This window comes from Cyanistes caeruleus, chromosome 2, assembly GCF_971803275.1.
Source record: "Cyanistes caeruleus chromosome 2, bCyaCae1.hap1.1, whole genome shotgun sequence".
Lineage (NCBI taxonomy): Eukaryota > Metazoa > Chordata > Aves > Passeriformes > Paridae > Cyanistes > Cyanistes caeruleus.
This window is the reverse complement of record NC_141702.1, coordinates 104,944,734-104,967,242: the sequence shown is the minus strand read 5'-3', so window position 1 is coordinate 104,967,242 and position 22,509 is coordinate 104,944,734. Positions and strand designations below refer to the sequence as shown.

General features: G+C 41.2%; 1 protein-coding gene across 5 annotated transcripts in view; it reads right to left on the bottom strand.

The window, feature by feature from the left end:
* Nucleotides 1-22,509, bottom strand: part of ALK (ALK receptor tyrosine kinase) — a 306,665-nt gene that overhangs the window by 34,834 nt on the left and 249,322 nt on the right. For all 5 annotated transcript variants that reach the window (XM_086871346.1, XM_086871357.1, XM_086871366.1 and 2 more), the window contains 3 exons: nt 13,256-13,350; nt 11,746-11,889; nt 680-842 (listed from right to left, as the gene is read on the bottom strand). In XM_086871346.1, coding sequence (XP_086727472.1) covers nt 680-842; nt 11,746-11,889; nt 13,256-13,350 — 402 coding nt within the window. The remainder of the gene's footprint in view (nt 1-679; nt 843-11,745; nt 11,890-13,255; nt 13,351-22,509) is intronic.

Genomic DNA, 22,509 nt, shown 5'->3' with positions numbered 1-22,509 from the left:
TCGATTGTACTTCTTTCCTCAGCAAGAGCAAAAAGAAAAAATGATTGGTAAAAATCTGATTAAGTAGCATTGAACCATATCTGATCATCTCTCTTTGAAAATAACTCCAAGGGGAATTTAAATGTTAGAATGCTCAGTATCACAGAGCCTACCATTTAGGTGGCTGGCTTCCAGAATCAATTCTACTGTGGTAAGCCAGGCTTACAAGCTCAACTTGCTGTGCCTAGATTCAAAAAAGGGAAGATGCTGAGCAGAGGTTGATGCAAGCTGTCCTGTAAGAAATGCTGACACATGATTGTGCTCTCCACACCAAGTGAAGGGTGGGAAAAACTCATTCTGTTCCCAGGGCTCAATGAAATGGGAAATGTATTCCTCTTGGTCTGGGGAGGTGAAAATGCTTCATTTGCAACTACTGATAGAGCTCTCCCCAACCTGTAACCATTAGGCTAAAGATCTGCCTGCCTCAGAAAGTTTCCTCTCTTTTGCCAAAAAAGTTACATCTTCCAGGGAATAAATCTGAGAAGGGAGAGGCTGGAAATCACAGGCTCAGTGATAAGTAAAACCCCAGTAGATGTGGCCAAACTTCTGAATGTAACACTTCAAGATGCCTAGCGTGTATCTGCAGCTTGGGTAGTTTCGAACACAGATACATCACGACCGTCAGAGACAGCTCCCTTACCTGTATGTGTTGGTTGCTGGTACTCTCCAGATCTGAATGCCTTGGAGAATCCCTTCAGCTCCCACCACCACTCTGAGCTTGGAGTTCCTGTAGGCGTCATTGCACTGGCTCTGTGTGGGGCCATAGGGTCCACTGGCACCACAGGTTGTGAACAACCACTGATCTGAAAGGAGGACACATGCCGAGCATGACCCCAACATCCAAAGACCAAGTAGTTCTTCTGCTCTTCAGCTGCTCTGCCTCTTGGACCAAGAGCACAACATGGCTCTGAGGTTTTTACCCAAACAAATACACACAAAATTATTTTAAAAGTCTTATAGTTCTGGGTATCTCAGTATTTCACAGTTTTTCATCAACATCTCCAGAAATCTGTCACAATAATAAACATAGTTCTACTTTTCCTAGTGCTCAAAAAGGCAAATAGCACAGAGTAGAGAAAAATCCAAGAGTCCTCCCAGTTTCAAGATCTGCTCTCAGGGCTGTTAAGTGTTCACTCATAATCTCAAGGCTGGTGCATTTTAGTCCTTTCAGTTTCTAGAGACATTTGGTTATTGAATTTATTTTAAACTGGAAAGTAGCTGTAAATTAGATAAAAACCTGTAAATAAAACACCATCACAGTGATTAAAACATAACAATAGATTAATTGCATTTTGAATAATTATTTGCTCATAGGAGACTCAAATTAAGCTCCAGAAAGCAAACCACCTGACTGCAAAACAAGCATCCAGCTCTGCATTTTCTAGGCCCGATCTGTGGGTGTAAATCAGTGCCTCCCTATTACAGTCATTTCCATCAGTTGGAAGAACTAATCCAGTACAAATAGATTTCTAGAAAAAGACTTTGCTAATTTGTATCTCAAAAAAGTCTTATTTTTAAAATTTGAATTTGAATACATGACAAAAATTTGAATACCGTGACAATTATGTTCTTTTCCTTAAAGATTCATTTTGGGGGCACTGCGGTCCCAAGACCACAATGCTTTTGTAAAACTCACCTTGTCCTATTTTCTAGTATATCAGGAAATACTTAATACATAATCAAAACTAAGATTTAGATGCTAAATAAGCAGACAAAGCATTTTTTGTGAACATGACCTGATTTATCAAACACACTTATTAATAATGTAATATACACAATCTAATAAACTCCATTAGGTAGTTCTACTGCCATTAAAGATAAAAGATTTGGAATTCATCTGGAGTGTTTTCTACAAATTATGTTGGTCCAGCTAGCCTTCCATATGGCCCTCTCTAAGGGCACCATTTCTCCACCAGCTTCCACAAAAGCAACGCCACGCATGCAGATTCCTTCAGTGGTGATACTAATTAAATCAGACAGGGCATTAATTTGGCTCGATGTCCAGGCCTCAATGATCCTTGCAGATCCCCTCCAACTTAGGATGTTCTTTGATTAGCTTGACCTGCTTCTTGGAATTCAGAGCTATTGTCTAAGCTGATGTGGTCTAGAAGAGATGGTCTGCATGTGCCTGGATGAGCAAGGCCAAAAGTTCTACCATTACTATTACTGGGGAGGTTCACCCTCCAGAAATATGAGAAGACACATTAGTTTTGCCAGAAAAAATGTCTGAATTAGCTTTTCACAAATTAATCCTGAAGATGAGCTAAATTCCTTCTTACAAAAAAAGTTCGGTGAATTAAATGGATCAAAGAATTTGACAGAACTTTAAGAAATAAAGTGACTGGTATTTCTGAAAAACGTTGGTAATACAGCATTGTGCAAAACTACCACTCTGTAAGAAAACTTCCCAATCTAAGCACTGCTGAGAAAATAATCCTTATTGAAAAATCTACACCACCCCTCCTCAAAAATCCCCTGCAAGGGTCCTCTACAGATTTTGTCACTGTTACTTGTTTCGCTTGCAAACTAATTTCACTTGTTTCTCCAATCCTTCTGCAGTGGGTGGCAGTATGAAATCTTAAAATTATTAGACAGCAAATGGAAGAATTTCCCTCTCCTCCTTTGCTTCTGATGTACCCTCCAAAAGCCCCCAAAACAACAGGTAAGTGGATAAATGTGCCTCAGGAAGAAAGGTCTAGAAGTTAGTAAAGCAACATGCTTCAGTAGCTTTGAACAGTCTGGCACCAGAAGTTACTTGTTTATCCTTGCAAAACCCACCCCAAACCCAAAGGAAAATCTCACACTAACTGGAAGATGAGAGACTCATTCTGTCAGCTATCACAGTGATTTAACACTGCAATGCCCCAGTGGGCTTAGCCACCTGCACTGAAACATATGTTTAGTAAAGCAGGCAGGTAAGTGGAACAGTACAAAGCCACTTGTATGTCTCCAGTGAAATATCAAACATGTTCCCAAAGGTAGATGCAGGTGACCTTCAAGGGTACAATAAGCCCAAAACATGAGAGAATCAAAATGGGAAACTGGAAGTGATAAACCTAGGACAGACCACGGCATGTGCAGACAGCTGCTATGGTTAAGCTTCACATTTCTGATTTAGCCCCCTGAAATAAAACTCATTCCTTAGATATCTGCCGACCTGACCTTGGCAAACTTATCTCCAGATGATTCCACATGTAATGCACAGCACAGCTGGACCTGAAACCGGCTGCCCTTGGCTCCCACTGGGTTCTAGGGACTAGGGATCAGAGAACTACATCTTATTCCAAAATGCTCAGAAATGGCCCTCTGGTTCATCAAAAGCCCTGGTGGAACAGGAGAATGGCCTTCTGCTGTAGACCCCATGCCTTCAGACTCTGAACTGAAGCAACCAGAATGGCTTTTGTATTTTCTGCCTTTAGGGCAGACTAGAGGGGGCTCACTTCCAGTGCAGAGGCAGTATCAGAGTAAAGGCAAACACTGCTGGCAATTTGAGATTAGTCAATCTGCACTAAGATTTTATAATCTGGTTTTTCAGAGCTTGACAGGGTGGGGAATTAAAAATCACAGATATCTTATGCCAAGGGGTACAATGTAAGGAACCTGGAGATGACTGAGTACAGGAGGTGCTATCTTGGATTTTTAAGGTAATCCTGCTGTAATGGATGGTGGTGTATACAAGATTGTCTGTAAAGCCTCCCAGGTTCTGCAGCTGCTGCAACCAGTGCTAGCAAGAATATCTATTTGCTTTATTTGGTAGATAGCAGACAAGAACAGGAAAACATGTGTTTCAGAACTAGGAGAGCTGGGTAGGGATCTTTGCCCAAAACATTGCAGGAGGAAGTCTGGCCCAAGTGAAGTCCATGGAGAGACTGCACCTGATTTAAACCAGCAGGGATTTTAATAAAACCTACAGCCAGGTGTTGCACGATCTCCTCATTTGTCATTGCTGCTCTGATGTGCAAACAGCCCTACTCCTGTTTATAAATACTGGAAGCCAGTCCAACATGGAACAGTTTTTTCATCCGAATTTTTTGTCTTTGTCACTATATTAAATGGGATATAATACGACACAGGGAGAAGCTGCCCCTCATTTCAAGATAATTAGGACAGCTGGATCTTAGTTACAATTCTGGATACAGACTAAAACCCCCACACTTCCCCCCTTACACGTTTCACAAAACCAACCCTCAGTGTGCAGATGTAACAGCAGCCCAAGATCTGAAACCACTAACCCAGTAGCAAAACAGAGTACTGCCTGCCTTAACTCACCACTGCTTTTTTAAAAGTAAGATTTCACTCCCTTTAAAGTATTGATTTTCTCTTGATTCTAGAAATGACTGCAGCATGTCTTATGAGCTTGGAGAGAGCATTTCTACAGGTTGCTGCATGCCACAGCAGTTTACAGTAATTCAGTTTGAAACATTATTTTGATCTCCAAAGACTAAAGCAGCAGCACTGAATCGAAAATCCTTAAGTAGCTTGGTGAGAAGCATAGATTTTTTCCATCTGTGAATAACTGTGGTCTGTTGCATAGTGCACCGCACATCCCTCCTTCCTTCTGCAGTGTGTGGCAGGATAACACTGCCAGCATCTCACACCCGGGGGAAGAGCAGCAGGACTCTCCAGGCTAAACCTCCCCCAAAAACTAGCAGATTGTGGAATTCTGCCCAGCTTCACACAGGATACATGTACCCAGTGGCCAGAAACAGCTGACCATTCCCATGACAAAAAACAACAGGTAGTTTAATGTGGGGTCCCTATATATTCTACCTTTGATAGCTGCAAGATGCTACCCAGGTTCAAAATATGGAAATCTCTGTTTGAGGTGGGGCAGGGGGAGGGGGAAAGGTGGAGATCACAGTGAGATTCAGGTTGGGATGCTACATTTCAGTGAGTAATTTATACCTCAGTTCAATTTGATAAAATCCTCCCTTTTAAAAGAAACATGGAAGGAAACAGAGGAAACATTAAGTTTCTGCCTGCTCACCCACTTACTTGCCCTCCTGCTCCCTGGCAAGCTCCCCAATACATTGGCAAGGTCCCAGAAACAGCATTTTGCAAAAAATGTCTTTTTGGCTCTATTAAAACAATTGAAAAAAAAAATAAATTCTTTCTTCATAACTTTTCTTTCCACGATGAATTCACTGACTGATATATTTACACACACAGTCGCTCATCCTTTTGCACAGCAGAAATTCTAGGTTTCACACAGTTTGTCTAGATACATGAAATGCACAGCAATCAAGGTGCTGGGTTTCAGCCACAGCCAAAGGGGAGTGATGTCCTGCTCTTGGAAAACAAAATGAACAAAACCCCACAAGACTTAAAATGACTAATTTGTTTGAAGCTCTGATACTACTTGCAGCCTGAGGCACTGCTGCTGCAGGCACTGTTGCAAATAACAACCAGCAACACCGAAGAGAAAACCATGGAGCAAAGCCTAGGGCACATTTGTACTTCTAACACAGAAAGCAATTTCATTGGCACATGTACAACACACAAACTGCATGCCACAAAACAGACAAGAGGCATTTTGGCTATGCCTCAAGGGCCTAAATGTATTAACTGGCATTTGTCAAATCAAGCTGGTTTGAACCTAGTTTAAGCTCATTGCCAACCAAAACTTTAGTGATTTGAGCAAATTGCCAACCAAGCACCATGGTACTTGGCTTATTTTGGAACCTAGAGTAGCATGTCACTGAAATGCATCAGTGCTTTCAAACAATATGTAGACAGTTTGTGTAATTTGCTGTGACAACCTCTATTCAGACCAAAAGGCTATTCCTACTTCCAACAGAGTAAAAATCCACATTAATAAGGGCTACAAATTCCCATGTTTCAGGGCCATAAGAACCCCAGTGGCTAAACTTTTGGATGTAGTTAATTCTTCCTCAGAGAGTTCATTTTACCTCTTCCTCTCAGGCAGATGGCATCGAACTTGATGCCATGAACAAATGGAAATGTTTGCTTCACCTGTTTGTAAAAACTTCCATAAGCTTCCCTTGCCTGGCAATATTTGGCCAATATGGGAAATCAGAGGCTTACAGAAAACTGCCCACCATAATCTTGACTAACATCTGGCTGCCCCTGGCACCATGGGTTGTGTGGAGAGCTGAAGATTTCACTCAGTGCATGAGTAAATCTCAGTTATGCATTACCAATAATTCCAGGGCTGGTCCATGCTGGAAGCCTGTAGGCAAAATACACTACAAGCATATATAAGAAACATGATCAGTGAGGTAAGGATTTCAATTTTGCTTTGGGTTCTGCAGTTTAACAGTGTTCTGTGAGCAGTAATTGGAGATTATTACCTTTCCCAGGATTGAATTTGCCAGAGATTAATGGGACAGAGGGTTGAAAGATGAGGGTAAATGGCAAAACTAGGTTTTGCTCACAATCACAGTCCCATACCTGTTAAGTGTGTCTACAAAACGGTATTAAGGGGATATAAAATGATCATAGAAATTAGTGAGTCTTGCCAGCAATATGAGAACCAGTTACTGAGGTATGGCTAGACTAAGAGAGATTGGCTTTTCCACTCTTTCTGGAGTTATTATTTCTGTCTTTATTTTCTAAATGAGGGCAGCAGTGAAAGACTTGGATGTCTTTTAGCTCAACAGGAAGAGCATCTACAGTGATGACAAATGCATGCCAGATCCATCCTGAGAAACATTTCAAAGAAATACTCAAAAGCTTGACTCATGCTTTAGATTTTTCTTAAGTGTTTATAAATAGGGAACACTATTGGGCATTCTTGTGAGAAATTGTGGCCAGTGTAAGAGGGTGAGAGCACTACTGACTTTGGACAGCAATGACAACACCTTGTTTCTTCCCACACTCTGAAACCAGGCACTAACAAAGCAGCATGAAGAAAACTAATTTCTTTTGCCTTTTATGTTTCACAAAGGATCTTCCATAAAGGGTGTTAAGTGATACATGCTACCAACTTTTTGGAATTTCTTTTTGTTCATAATTACAAAGGATGGTAGAAACGCATGTTAGATAACAAAGACCAAGTTGGAAAGAGGTGGGAAAATTATTTAAAAACATTTTCTGAGGTTTACAGCAGTTTCTGTACAATTTAAACCTCTATTCTTAAGAGCGAGCAGCTTTGAAATGTAGGTCTGAAACCTGTGAATTGCTCTGTTTATTTCAAGTGCATGATTAACTCTGGAGAGCAATTATGCCAATTCAACTTTGCTAGGTTTTATCTGGTTGCATGCTGATTTTCAGTATTGCACAGTTGCTATTTTCAACCCTACAGAGAAAGCAAGTGTAAACACTGCAATAAAGAAATTCATACCTACATATTGTGAGATCCCACTGTTGTGTCCAAACATCTCCATCACTGTTCAGAATGTTACTTTTCTTGTGGGGGAGGGCACTGGGCTGTTATTCACTGTGTTAATTGGTGCATAATACAAAAATACAATTCTGCAGATACCTTTATTGCATTATACCAACAGTTCAGTTAGTATAATTGCACACAAAGAACAACCAAATGTAATTTTCTTTTACTTAATACTTGCTCCACTGTCCCTTTCAGCTCCTTCATCTGATTAACTAATGTGACTGAGAGTTCTTCCGAGAAACAGCTGTGGAAGTACTCAAAACAGGACTCTCCCTGATGGAAAACACAAAATCTGTGCAACCACTAAATGCTGTGGGGAAGAGACTGGGGGAAAGCAGGAACCCAGTCTGGGAGAGAAAATGATTTGATGGCAGTTTCCATGCAAGAAACCAGGGCTGCATGATGGCTGGTGGATATGCAGAGCAGAAGGGACAAAACAATGCAAGATTTGAGGGGAAAAAGGGTTAAAGTTTTTGCACATTTCACAACGCACCATTTTTGTACTGTGTGCCCTGACACAAATAAGTTGTCAGTGGGACAGAAGAGAAGCTGAAACATCAAAAGAGAGGCTATCCTCATGGTATTTAAAGCCTATTCAGAAGCACCAGAAATCTTTAATTAAAGCTTGATTGCTCTGTGTCTTGTTATCTCCTTTCGCCTACTGAGAATCCTATTTTGTCTCCTTCAGCTTCTGTGATAGTAATTTGTTTACCTCTAGTTCCTCATTATTGCTCACTGTATCTTTATATGCCCGAATTTCCCATATTCTAGCCTTGTGTATAAAAGGAAATTGCATTGGTTTGATATAAATTGACTTTTTAATTGGTAGTTGAATGATAGTATGGCTTGAGAAGCTTTCAGTTTTACTCAAACTAATACCTAACCATTTTAAAACCAAAGCCAAAGTAAGCCTGGGTTTACAACAGAATAAACAGCACTCAGCTTTTTGTACACATTTAACCATCTCAGTGAAAAATCCTGATTCCATTAAAGCTGTTTCAATGTTCTGGCATATGCAGACCTTGTTACAATTGTTTTTCCAGGCTGCTTCTAGAATCAAGTTTCACCTGCAACCTTTCAGCAAGTAGCTGGTATTCCGGCAAATAACACATCATTAGTTAATTGAAAAGGAAAGCATTTGCAGTGCCCTGTGAACATCTATCTAATGGCCACCTTGCACTGCAAGCAACTGTGTGATTTGAAAACCACAGGAGTTTTTCTGTGCTGGTCATCACGAAATTTGAGAGAGTAACAGCACCACATTAGTTGTAGGCATTTCAGGTCTTATTCTACCCAGCATGTTCATTATCCCAGGTGTGACACTACAGTGGGTACCACATTTCTAGAAGCTTTAGGATATTTGATAGTGTGGCTGTATTGTGTGTTTTGAATCTCATGACTCAAATGTGCATGACCTGGAGGTGCTCTGACCATGACCAACAGCAGCAAGCCTGAAGAAGCAAGTTGGTAGGTACAGGGCCTGAGAACAGGGGGGCTGGAGGTGCCAACCATCACTTCTGCTGAAATGGATTTCCAAGCACAAGCAAAAATAGCAGGTGTGTACAAGAGGTTGTGCTCAGATACAAAGGAGCAAGTGGAGGGCCCATTGAAAACAACTGAGCTTCCTTGGATTTAATGTTGTGTAAACAAAGTGCTACCCATCTTGCAGACTAGCTCCTGCTGTGAGGGCTGAGTTGGCCTGGGGACTTAGGGAGGGCATTTTATTATCCTGTTCTCTCATCAGCTTTAGGAACACAGCTCTTAGTTTTAGTAAGATTTCTTAAAAAGGAAATATTATAGTATGTGATCCATCACACAAGTCAAAGATCCTATTAACTGTAATTACTTTTAGCTGAGCTCATGTTGGTCAGTGCAGTCTTTGGGACTTCAGGGTGATGCTGATGCTGTTGGTTCACTCACACAACAGTAAATACGTGCCCATCAAAGGAAAGGCCTTGACAGACTCGGCCTGAGGTTTCTTAGATGCATTACGGGATGCAGAAAGAAACGAGATTAAAGCTGGGTAAAACGCATAGCCCAGGGACCAAACAAGCATCTGCAGTGTTTCCTGACAGCAAGCAGGGGCTCAGCAGCACAAAGGAAAAAGGGGATTTGGTGCTGCAGAGACCCTCAGAAATGCAATGACTTTCACTGCTAGAAGCTGCCACTCAGCTTCTCTGTTTCTGCCCTGTCTACTCTGAGGGCACAAGGGGAGAAAATTGCTGTAGGAGTAATTTCAAACCCCAAGGGCTAGAGACAATTTTAGACAGCATATGAACAAGACCAAGGATACAACCCAGAAAATAGACAAGCTGTTTTAGATTGGAATTGCCTTGAATTTTCACCCCAAGGTCATCACAAATTATTTTAATTGCTCGAAGTACCTCAGTGACCTTCTCTTCTACCCTCATGCAATCTGATTCCCTTTATTTCTACTATCCAAGCCTTTCTTTAAATTGAATTCCTCAGATAGGACAGGGATCAGAAGAGCTATATGGTGTCAGGTCTAGTGAGGAGTAGAATAAAATAACAAAATTCTCAAAAAAATTTGCAGTCAGGATTCCTAGCCCACGCATGCTTTACATTAACGTTGCATCTAAAATGGAATGTTTTTTTCTGTTGCTAAAACAGTAGGTACTCTGGAAGGAAATGTACAGCTGCCTTGGGAAACTACATCACCACCTACAGAAAGTCAGGCAGAAATCCATAATCTACACCTGCCTACGGGTCCTACCATGAGCTCGTTGACCCAAGGGCAATACTGAGAGCACTTAAAAGACAACTCTGCTTACAGGCAGGAAACAGAGATACAGATATTGAAGGGAGGACTTCAAAGGATCTTCAAAGAGAACATATAAAGGCACTTTTGTAAATGATACCTTTGTGACAGCCCAAGCTCACACACAACATCTGTAATAGAGCTAAACACAACCTTTATCGCTGAAGTGCAGCCTCACCCAGCCCAGCATCCTCTCACACGGGCTCATTGCCTCTGTCTCGCTCCCTCAAGGCTCCTGACAGTGCTTCTGCATCTTTCTTGCTGTGTGATGCTCAGGACATAAAATATCAGTAAACTCCATGTGATGGCAACTCAGCTGACCCTGCAGGCTGTCCCCTCAGCCTCTGCTGCCCGAGCTCCCCTCCCAGGAGAGCTCAGGCAGCAGCAGCTGCCCTGCTGTGGCAGCACTGAGGGGGCTCATGGATCCAGCTTTTCAGGGAGACTGAAGGTTGTGTAGGGTTTTTTGGCCACACTGCCCAGACTGCTGTCAGCATCAGACCTAACACCATCAGTTCGTGCACCTCAACAGAACACTGCAGGCAGCAAAGTGAAATACAGCCTAGAAAAGAACAGATGCAAAAGAACTCTTCTTAGGCAGAAGAGTGGGAGAGAAGGAGGCAGCAGGAACAAATCCCTAGGCTTACTGACATAGCAAAGGAGGCATATATCAACCCTGCTCTCTAACTTAAGAGGGGTGGTATTTCAAATTGGCAGGTAAGTAGCTGGCTCCAAGTGAGGAGAAACAGCTGCACACAGTGCTGAGGTTTGCAGCTGTAACAAGAGCTTGTCTCTCCTGCAGCTACCCCTCACTTCCATGGTCAGCCCTGCTGCCCCAGGTAGGCTGGAGATTGTGGCTGCTTGAACCAGTTCAGGAAGAGAGGCTGGCAAGGAAGAGGGAAGGAAGCAGAATCAAACAGAAATGCACCTTTAAGGCCCAAACCAAATATTGTGAATATGTGGGAAAGCTTGGGAGAGGAAAGAGGGAAACATTTGGGAGACAGCAACGGGAGGGTGAAGGCAGGGAAGGGAACTCTTGCAGCTATCTGGCCCACACCATTACAGTTAGGTTGGAAAGAGGAGCTGAAGGGTAGTGGAGAATAAAGGAACATGAACATACAAGACTGACATTTCATAAGTCCAGTGCTGTACTGTTTCAAACGGACAATGAATATTTACTGAAAAAGTGAGGCTCTGTGAGTTCAAACCAAGTCTGTGTTAACTAGAATTGTGTGTTCAGGTAACAAATGCTAAACTCAGGCAATTCGGACACTTCACTTTGATTCCTGCCAACGACACCAAACACACTTATCTTACAGTTTAAATCCACATTTTACTTCAAGCAGCCCCCTCTGGTTATTCCACCAGCTTGCAGTCTGCTACAGTTAAATCCAGGTTACAGCTAGCAGCCAAAGGTAATTACTTTCTAATGCTTTTTTTGTTTTATTTGTAAGGGACTTGGGAAAAGCTCTAAACAATGGCTTTGGGGAAAAAAATTGCATTCAGCCACATCTAAATGATATCTGTGCTATTTGGATGTCTCTCCTATCTGATGATGCTTCTCAGACTTGACATTTACCTGCTGGATCAGAAAAGGGGGCACTGCTGAGCTGGAGATTTCCCAGGAGCTTTTGTTCCCATCCAAACTTCTTCTGGCCACCTCTACTGATGAGCAAATTGCTTGAGTCTGGAGCTGTACCTCGAGGTGTCTTCTCTCCACTGACTAGAAAACAAGAAATCACAGATTGGTTTATGGCTGAGGGGGACTGAGTCAGTATGTAATCCAAAACTGAAGTTAAAATAAGGGCTGCAGACTTCTGTGCTGAGAGTAAGAGCCTGCAGTCACAGGATATAACATTATTAAAAGAAATGGGCAGATTTACTTTCCATTGTTGGCAGGGAACTGAGACAAAAGGAAAATAAACAGGAATAAGGGGTAGGCAAAACATTAAGTGAATGAAGACACAAAGCAGAAATACAGAATACAATTTTTACCAACTATTACGAATTTTTTTTAGCCAGTAAAAGTATGAGGAATTTTCTTTAATTCTATCCTAATTTTAAGGTCTCTTTGAATACTGGAACTTGAGGTATATTGTACTTATGCACAGAAATCAAGAGGTATTACTGCATAATACTCATTATGAGAGACTCATGCCCCAGGCAATGCAAATTAACGTAACACAGAGCAGATGAAACATTCTGACTGCAGAAGTGGTTTGGAGGTTTTCAGTCTGAGCAGGGCTGCAGAGGTCACAGCTTCAAGCGTAGGAGAAGAAAGGACACACTTAAGTTCTGGTGCTCAGCCCAAGGCAGAAGTTTAATTTGTTCAGAGCAGCAATTCTCCAGCCCTCATGAAAGTTGTTGGTCTGAGGTACAGAGTAACAGATCATTGAACACATTTACAAATTAAGCAATTCACTATGCATGAGATTATGAAAGATGAGTCAGACACAAACGTTTAATAAAAATCTACATGTGGCATCAGAGGTACAGACTGGGCATGTTCTAGAGGCCAGTCAGTCACAAAGCCAGGATCAGAATCCAAATTTTTCCCCAGAGCAGTAGAGTGTGAAGATCCTAGTTTCTGATTCAGACTTAAATGCATGTCAGTCTAAATAAAATAACCTTGTTCTAATTTAACTGGAGTATTGTGCCCAATGTTATTGCAAAGTTAGTGTCAATCACAGGATGCCTGTCTTTTCCCAGCCAGTGTCCAACTGTCATTCATTTTGATGACTGCCACACAGCAAACCAGGTCATGTGGAAATCTGTAATCACAGACTGGCTTCTGCATCAGCCTGCCTGGATGGGTGATGGTCCTGCCTCAGCTGGAAGCTGATCTCCCAACACCCTGTGTCTCACTACCCACTTTTGCCAAACTGGGAACCCATTCCCAGCCCGGCTCCACCAATAAGGGGTGCACCTGAATGGGGTCCTCTGCCTGAGCACAGTCATTTCTGACACAGACCTTTACTTTTAAGGAGTCTTTTGAAGGTGATGATACCCAGCCCATTCCCCACAGTTTCCAAATTTCAACTGCATGGCAAATAAAAGACAAGTTGCTTGCACAAAAAAGGGAAACTTACTTGTTAAATAACAGTCCAGACTAAGGGAGACATTGTCAAAAGCAATAATGGCATCAGAACCTTCTTCCCATGAAGCGGTGATCTGAAACCAAAACCTGCACAAATTAGAAAAAATGAGATTAAATTCTGCTAAAGAATGTGAAATTCAGAGCTCTTCACAATTAAAACAGATTTTGAATGGTGGAGAAAAACTTTGCACATATAAAAATATTAAATTTATAGAGAAAGTATCATCACTCCTAGCAAGGAAAGATGATCTGAGGAGGGGAGGGGGGAGCTATACAGTAATATAGGTGGACAGAATAAGAGAATATTGCCCCTCTTCCCTCCAAACAAACAGCCTGAAGGAAGCAGAAGAGTGTGCACGTGTGTTGTCAGGAAACAAAGTCCCCTTGATTCTGGCACAAAAATACCCCCAAACAAACAAACAGACCCCTAAGTGATTTTATTTTCCCAAGCTATTTACACCCTAAAGCGTTAAGAAAAATAAGTAGTCAGGGCTCCTGAATTTGGAGCTCCTAAAAGGATCTAGCAATCAAAGGCTGGAACCATTTTAGAAAGTATTTGGTGTTGAGGCGCTCTGTAGGAAGCAAAGGATATCTAACAGCCCTGGCAGTCACAAAATAGAGGAACTGACAGTGGGTAGTCCACAGGAAGAGCATAACTTATTATCTCCTTATAGAAACTGAGGAGGTTTGCCTTAAATCACTTCCTGATTTAAGGAAAGCTGTCTTTTGCCAGGAAGTTATGCCACTCTTACCTTTCCAGAAGAAAGATCCCTGTAAATTCACCCTCAGTGATATTAAAAGTCAACAGGAAGAGCAAAAATTACCCAAAATGAAATACTTCAAATCTGACAGTATATTGACCATGCGTTAATTTTGTGTACTCATGGATTTAGGTTTCCTCTTAGCTTAGCAAGTTCATGTTCTCTCAATGCATATCTGCCACATAAAATCATAATACTCTGCTTAGGAAAGAGAACAATTTCTGAAAGCAGCCAACCATAGCTCAGCAGTCAGATACAATGCTCAGAGGTTGCATCAAGACTATAAAAACATGAAACTATCACATGATGTAGAACAAGCTGCAAGTGAATACAAAATATTATTTAAACCTAATTCTCTGTTGTAGCTTGATGTTTTATGCCAGCAGAAGTTAAACCATTTGTGGGTCTCTTTAATGTAGATCTATTGCTGGTGCTTCCTGCTCTTTTAGAGATAAATGTTCAGACAGAATGTGGATTCTTGCAGGTGTTTCAGTTTAGACAAGAAAATGATGACAGAACAAGTTATTTTTGAGGAGCAGCACTATTTATTTCGAAAGGCTTTAGAAATGCTGTCTCTTCCTTACAGCAAGGATCTAAACACCTGCAGAATTTTTTTCTTCTCACAGACTCTAGTCCTTCCTGCATGTCACTGGGTGTAAATTATTTTTTCTCAGCTTTGTGTATGTTGGCATTCTTACATTAGTCTCGATGATTCCTACTGCTTTTAAATACTACCTCTCCTTTACCAGCAAGCCAACCTCAAAACCAAAATTTCAGTGAAGTTGCCATGGTCATGTTCATATTTGCTGTGGGACAGCATATTCCTGTGTTTTCAAAGTGGATTTTGACTGAGCCTCCTGACTCTGTCAACAAATGTAACCATCTTACACACTGATCTCAAGCACACGGCAGCTTTCTAGAGGGGACAGTGAGGTCTGACAAAAGCTAAAACAGGCCCCAGGGATATGTGTGACCTTGAGGATATGTAGATTGGAGTGTCATGATCTTCTGCAACTGGTGCTCTTGCTAAGCTACAGCTGAGGACAGTGTCAGAAAAGCTGACACAACCAAAGCAAAAACCTCATAACAGAAATAAACTCCTGTCAGCCTCCCAAAGGTGCAAAGGGTTTATAACAGACCACAACCCACTCACTACAGAAAAGATTTATATAGTTACTATGTTCCTCCTCTTTATTTCTGGTAGAAAAAGCAACCCTGTTCCAACACTGAAATTTCTCATTCCTTGGAGATATGCATTGTGCATACAGAGACTTCTCCAAAACTGACTTTTATGTTCTAAAGACATGAGCAGCTGCCATGAAAGAGCAGGTGACTGACACAAATAATAGTGGATATGGTGAAGAAAGAGCATCCCTAGCATCAAAGGAAACTCCAAATTGCAAGACAGAATTTTCCTTGCTAAATGATCCACCTTTATCACCTCAAAAGGTGGCAGCACCAACCATACGAGCCTGAATATCACAAAAGCATATTTTTGTCCTTCCCAAATCCATAAAAAGGGCAACTTCAGTCTGATGCTGACAGCAGTCTCACAGTTCTTAGCTGGGATACCTGAAAGCCCTTGTGGGTATGTCCAGGAGGAGAACACAAGGAAACATAAAATCCTTGGATATTAAGCTGGCTTCTGACTGAATTTTGCCCTCCCCTTGCCTCGCTCCCTAATTTGCTCTACAGCTGACATTCCACAACACTTCAAGTGGAATTACAAGCTCTAGCATAAACATAAGCTGTTCAGTTTGAGACATGCCATACAAGACTTGCACAAAAGCTGTTGGACAGACACAGTGTGCTCTGATCTTTCTCCTGCAAGTCACAGTGCCAGCAGCAGAGGTGATTGAACTGTGTGTGAAACAGGTCCTAAAGCACCAGAGGTCACGTTCTGCTGTATAATGGAGAACCAGCACCTACCTCAGACTGTAAAACACTGACTCAGCAGAAGCTTCTCCTTCCCTGTTTTGGGCTGCTGAAATGCCCAGGAAGAGGTAGGGGTGGAGCCTTAGGAAATCAGTGCCCTGCACACAGTGACCACTGGTGATGCATGGAAGGGATCAGGTCTGGTGCATTTGAGCCTCAGTCTATTTCCTCAGGATGCACACTAAATGCCACTTGGAGACAGGAACTCTTTGGTGTCAATTTATGTTTGTAAGGTGTTAAACTGAGGCTGCAAAATTAATTACAAAGACAAATAAGCAATTCCACTCTGTCAGCTTTTCCCTCCAGTACTGCAGACTTTATCTCAGGCAGCATAAGAGACAGATACTTTTGCAAGGACTACGATGCACCTTCTTTCTGCCTCTAGGCAATGAAGCACTTCTAAAAATATCTTCAGGCAATTTCCTTGGCAGAACCTAAGGTTCATGCCCCAAGGTGTTATGCTTTGATGCACTTTTCATGTCGTGCCTCTTCAGTCAATAAAGGGTTGTTCTTATGAGAATTATCAAATGTTCGGCTCCTAAGACCTTGAAGGCATGATACAAACCAGTATTTCTGTTGTTGAAGGGAGTGCTGTGTAACATGCCCATATCAGAACACAATAGGTTGTTTTTTATTTATAGTTCATTCAAGTTAAGAGACAGCCTTGCTGATTTCACTTGCTGGACCACTGGGACCAGAACTCTTGAGAAATTTTCACAAGTTCACCAGGGATGAAAAGGAATGACTGAAATGCCTCCAAAATACAAAAATTCTGTGAATGATAAACAGTATTAGGACCATCAGTGCTGCTTTGGTTGCCTATTAATCTTATTTTTTGCTAACACGAAAGCAGTTTCAGTACAAACCTTCTCTTGAGACCCGCATTTCTGCAACAAATAGTTCATCATTTTATCGTCTCTAGTTTAATGCCACTATTAATTTAGAAATATGATGTCTTTCAAATTCCATTGAAACAAGATCATCAGTTAACCAACATTTCAATCATTAGCTTTGGTGGCTTTAGCTTAATGGGCTAATTAAGGAAAATTTAATCAAAACTCAAGATGGAAATGTCACACATCAGTGAGATGGAAAAAACTCCACAGACAAACTCATTCCCTTGCTCCCTCTTTTTTTTTTTTTTCCCTTCCTTTTCTGTTTGATCCCAGAAATCAATGAAATAATGCAATAACTCCCTCTGACTTTGGTGGGAGCTGATAATGAAGCAGCAATGTTACTGCAGTGACTCAGAACAATGCTGGAGGTGACAATGTCTCACGGGTGTTTGTGCACAGATCAAAGAGGGGTGATGCTGACTGCACACCCACTATCTCCACTGGCCCCAGCACAGATACTGGTCCACAGCCATGCACACACACCCACTGCAGACACTGATGCTGCAGTGAATGGTTAGGGAAGAATATTCCTGAAGGCAATTTTACAGGAGCAGCCAAATTACAGCTGGCAAGTTTGTCACGACTTTGTTGCTTAATAAATCCCAGCAACTTCTTCACATGGAAGCCAGATCCTCATCAGATAAATGTGTGTTTGTAAGCTAGATTTCTTCATAGGAATGAAAGTATGGCAGCCATGAAACACTTTAATGACTTGGATATTAGAAAAATTATGACTTGAGGACTGGTGCAAATTACTTCTTAACTGCATCCTTTTGCCCTACTCAACCTGAAGCACAGCTAGAAAGAGGATTCCTCAGATGTATGACAATTGGGAAGTACAAGTTACATCCTGTAGAGCTGAGTGTTAGCTGAGCTGCAAAAGCAAACATACAAAGGCCTTTAAGAAAGAAATTCTGTTTGAGGCAAATAGGAAATGCTGTACCAGGGGGACACCCTCCCCTCCTTGTTTCAATCTCCTCTCTGGGGAACATCAGCTCCTCTGTTTGAAGGATACAAATTTTACATAAATTCAAAAACTGCTCAAAGGTGACCACTGCTCAAATATTTCAGTCACAAATAAGAAATGGTACAAAATGAATTTTTTTTTGGTTTGTACCTTTGGCCCCGTGTGTGAAATATCAATCCAGATGTACAGTTCTTTGAAAGCATATTTTGACTCAGTTAAATCTGACCAAAACAGGACATCAAAGCTTCTAATCTGTAACCTTCCCATTCTTCATGTGTTTTGAATCTTGGGTTTTGTTTCAGTGTGGTCAGTGTTTGAGTTTGACTCAGTTTGTCTCATCACCCTGCATTTTCTGTTCAGCTCCTTCTTTTTGATTACTTTTTTTTTCTTGATTCTCACAGAAGGCTGGTTCTCCCCCAAAATATTTGGGGCTTGTTAGAGAGGGAAATGCAGAACTAAAAGTGTGAAAATATATTTATAGTTATGTTGGTATAGCCTCCATGAGGACAAACTCTTTTGCTCACATCACCTATCCCTAGATCTTCATTGCACATAAATGTTAGGTTTTGCACGTATTTTATCTTTTCCTGATGAAAGGGAAATAAAAAACCCATCCTTATTGCATTGAAAACCTCTGCAAGCTGATTTTGTGCAAATGCTGCAGCTCTGTCCCTTCAGTAACTACTCTGAATTTCACCTAAATATTGTCCCTGGTTCCTACAGACAGTTCAGGTTTTCATTATCCAGACTCAGGCAGCTGCCTTCATGCCATTATTTTAGAAAGGCTCATAATAATTATTTTTTTTCTTTTTATCATAAAAGACAGGGATTATTAACCAAGATTGAACGTTAATCTCCTCTGTACTCAATCCCCCATGCAGTGACACGAACACAGCATGTCTGTACGTACAGATCTCATTTCAGAACTGGGAATGTTTTGCCTCTGATGGAACTGATTTCTCTCTCTACCTAGCTCAAATAATTATGGCTGAACCTGCTTGAGACCGAGGTAGTCACAGAATGGAGAAATTTCAGGTCGCTAACCCTTATTACATTTGGGTTCCCATTAACTTCTCTGTTACAAATGATGCATTGTTAGCTCACTTCACAAAGGAATACTTACTATTTGGGATAAAAGACACATTTAGATGAAATTAGGTGATTTGGAGAAATATAAGCATGTTAACCAAACTCAGAGAGGCAGAATTACCATGCAGGAAGTTACTTAATAGCTAGTAATAAAGATTAAGATTCAAAGGTGTTGTTAAAGACAACCATGCATGTACAAAATCTGTCACAGGCACTCTGCACACTCTGTCACCAAAACCCTCTTTTCAGATGCACAGAACAACATTTTCAGAATAATTCTTTCAGGGGGAGGACAGTCACAGACAGACATAATTAATGCTAGAGAGCAGAAGAGCAGTGATCTGGTTGTTAAGGTCTCACTGCTTTTCACAAAATAATGTGTGGCCACCTCGGGGCAGCACAGCCTAGGCTTGTTGGGTGGATGCAGGACAGACTGAAGAGATCTGGGGGCAGATTGAGCAGTTAATGTATATATGTGGTAATGTGTAGGCAGACATATGACTAGCTAGGGTCCCCGTTTCTTCTTAGAGAATGGGAAGAAAATTTAGGAATAACATGAGATAAACAGGCCCCTGGGTTAAAAATATTGCCAAGAGCCTTCCTTTTCCTTTTCTTTCCAAATGGGAAACCTGATGCTCAGAAACTTATAAATAAATTCTGAAAAGAGTGAGAGGGAAAGACAGAGCAATGCAGGGAAAATTCCTGCACAAGAGGAGTGTTTAGCCACAGCTGGTGGAGAGAGAGGGGTATGAAATGAGACTTCTTTTTACTGCTGCAGTGAGTGAGAGGGTCCCCAGGTGCTGTGGCTGCCACTGAGACCGGAGCTGCTGAGGGAGCCAGACAGAACAGACAATCTCACTCCCATGGACCAAAAGGGAATCCCACATGGATGTGGAAACCAAAACCTAATGAGAGCCAGTGTAGTTTGTAAAAATCCAGCAAGTCAGAAAAATTGGAATAGGTAATGAAGCCAGTTAAAACAAAATAGAAAGTGCAGTTGTTGGGACTTGAATTCTTGCAACAGAATATCACCCTCTGAGGTAACTGCTGTCTGTAGGTATTTCTGCTTTCTTCCTCAGCAAGCTCTCATCCTTACACAGCCTTCCAGGTAAGTCACCTCACTGATCCCTTCCAACATAATAAAATTCTCAGTCAGTGCTGAGGAGAAGGTCACCAGCAAGAAAATAATTTTGAAGCCCTCTAAGCACTATGGGACCAAAAGAAAATTGGTTTTTCACTTTCTGAACATGCTTCCCTGCTAGAAGGACATGGCCCGGCCTTGCTACCAGTGACAAGGCAAATGGTACTGATATTAATGACTAAAAATTTAATTTCTAGGGACCTCAAGTAAACTCCTCCTATTCCATCCTCCATCTGGCCACTACTAATAAAGACCGGCTAAAAATTTAGATGTTGTAATGCCAAAAAAATTTAGGAAGAAAGGAAACCAAAGAAACCTTTCTAACCAGTAAACACATTTAAATTCCTTTTATATTTCTACACAGTCTTCTTCTGTCATGAGACTGCACTGAGGTGGGACAGGTTACTATTAATATTAGCCATTTTTACCAAATTCCCCTTACAGAGGTTAAAGTGAAATATTTTTAATGAAAGGGAAAGGGTTAGTAGAGAATATAGGCTTTAAAAGACCACATCTGGGCTGGTCTGGCTCACATGGAATCCACTTCCAGGCAACTTCAGCCAGGTGGTAGAGGGACCCAGAGAACTTTTAGTCTACTTGCTGCTCTACATGGCTGGTCTCAGCTTCATCAAGGGAGCAAAAATTGAGATTTAAAATTTGTTTCTTAAAGCATTAATTTTCCAGTCAGGCTTCAGCCTATTAGAGTTAATCCTTTTCCACCTTTCACACTGCGTAGCAAACAGTTGCTAAGTGTTGGTGATAATCAACATCAGCCTATAGCAAGCTCCAGAGAATCACTTAGTTACGTGTGATTGTATTTTATCTATGTGCTGTACCTTGACCACACTGTTTAACTAACACAATGTCTAATTATTAGCTACACAAATCACTCATCTTCAATTACATCAGGCTTCTGTTTGCTCTTGCTGTCACAGTCACACAACATTATCATTACTAAAATTTAAATTCACATGTACTAATAAAAGAAAATATATAAAAAAAGCAAGCTCAAACTAACAACTACAATATAGTTTTCAAGACTGTTTCCTACTTGCATTTCTGTGAAGTTAAAAATGAACAGCCCTTGACAGACTTATCACTTTTCACTGGAAAACAAATTTTCCATCAAGTAAAACAATCTTATAATTTATAAGATGGTTCTCCATTCCACTCCCAATCCAAATGTTGCAGTATTGCACTAATGTGTAAATCCCAGTAAGTAAAATTAACCATTTCTCTATCTTTCACTAATCTGTGCAGATTATTTGATTTGCAGATAATGAATCCTTTAGAAAGGGGCAAGTGGCTCTACAGGGGATAACAAATCACAGCAAGGATTGTTCATCCATGTTGAGTACATCTCACTGGGAACTTAAAACACAGTGCCTCTGTTGCCTTTTGCCTCTGGTAGGCACAACCTGTTCCTCCAACAGCTCAAGGAGCTCTTGCCCACAGCTGTCTTCCTTAATGACACATCCTTGACCAGGCTCTTGGTCCTTCCTCCCCCATGCACAAGGATCCTGAGCATTTGTGACTGGGTTACAACTCTGTTACCAACACAACACATGAGCTCTCAGGATTGTTCTGCTAACATCTTCCAGAGCAAAAGGGGATAGATAACTTCAGGATGATGTAAAGTGCCAGCACTACTTCAGCTTCTTCCAAGTCCATGCAGAAGAGGTAAGACCTCACACAGGGTGAAATTGTGCTTGCACGTGTCCAAGGTTGCCCAGGCTAACACAGAGCTAGAAATCTACTGTCCCTCAGTCACAATTTAACTTCTTTGTCTTACTCCTCCCTCTTTTCTGTTATTGCCAATTCACCTGAAATGTTCTAGCTGTGATTTTCTGCCAAAGTATAATTTCTCCCAACAGCCTGAGGCATATCAAACATTTAAGAAATGTCTGTTTCTAAAGATAGAGCTGATCTAATTTCTTGGAAGTCTTCCTAATGATTCTTTGAAGTGCTGTAAGCCAAACATGGAAATTATGGCTAAGCAGCTTTTAAACAAGCATGCTTTTGAGCAGTTTTAGAGCATATTATCTCGTTATTAATAACACTTTCCATTCAGTTTCCCAGTCACAATGGAATGTGCTTTAATTTTGTGTGAAACTGGTACACTGGTGTGCTTTACTTGAGAGCTTTACTTCTGTAAGGTGATTGAAACTTTCAGCTCCTCCGGTAGGAATATCTGCAATATCGTGGTTCTAACACAGACCCTCGCAGCTTCTGACACGGGAACCAATTAGAAAAAGACAGACACAGCAAGCTTTCAGCAGCACCAGCACTGTGTTCACATCAATTAACTACTTCTTACAGTTCAATAAAACTGTCATTTATCTCCATTTATATACTGGAGTCTCACCAATACCATTTTGGTGTATACTTCCATAGAATTCCTTCCTAATCTGTACAGCAGTTCATATTTCCTAAGAAACAGGTTTTGAGATGGTAAGA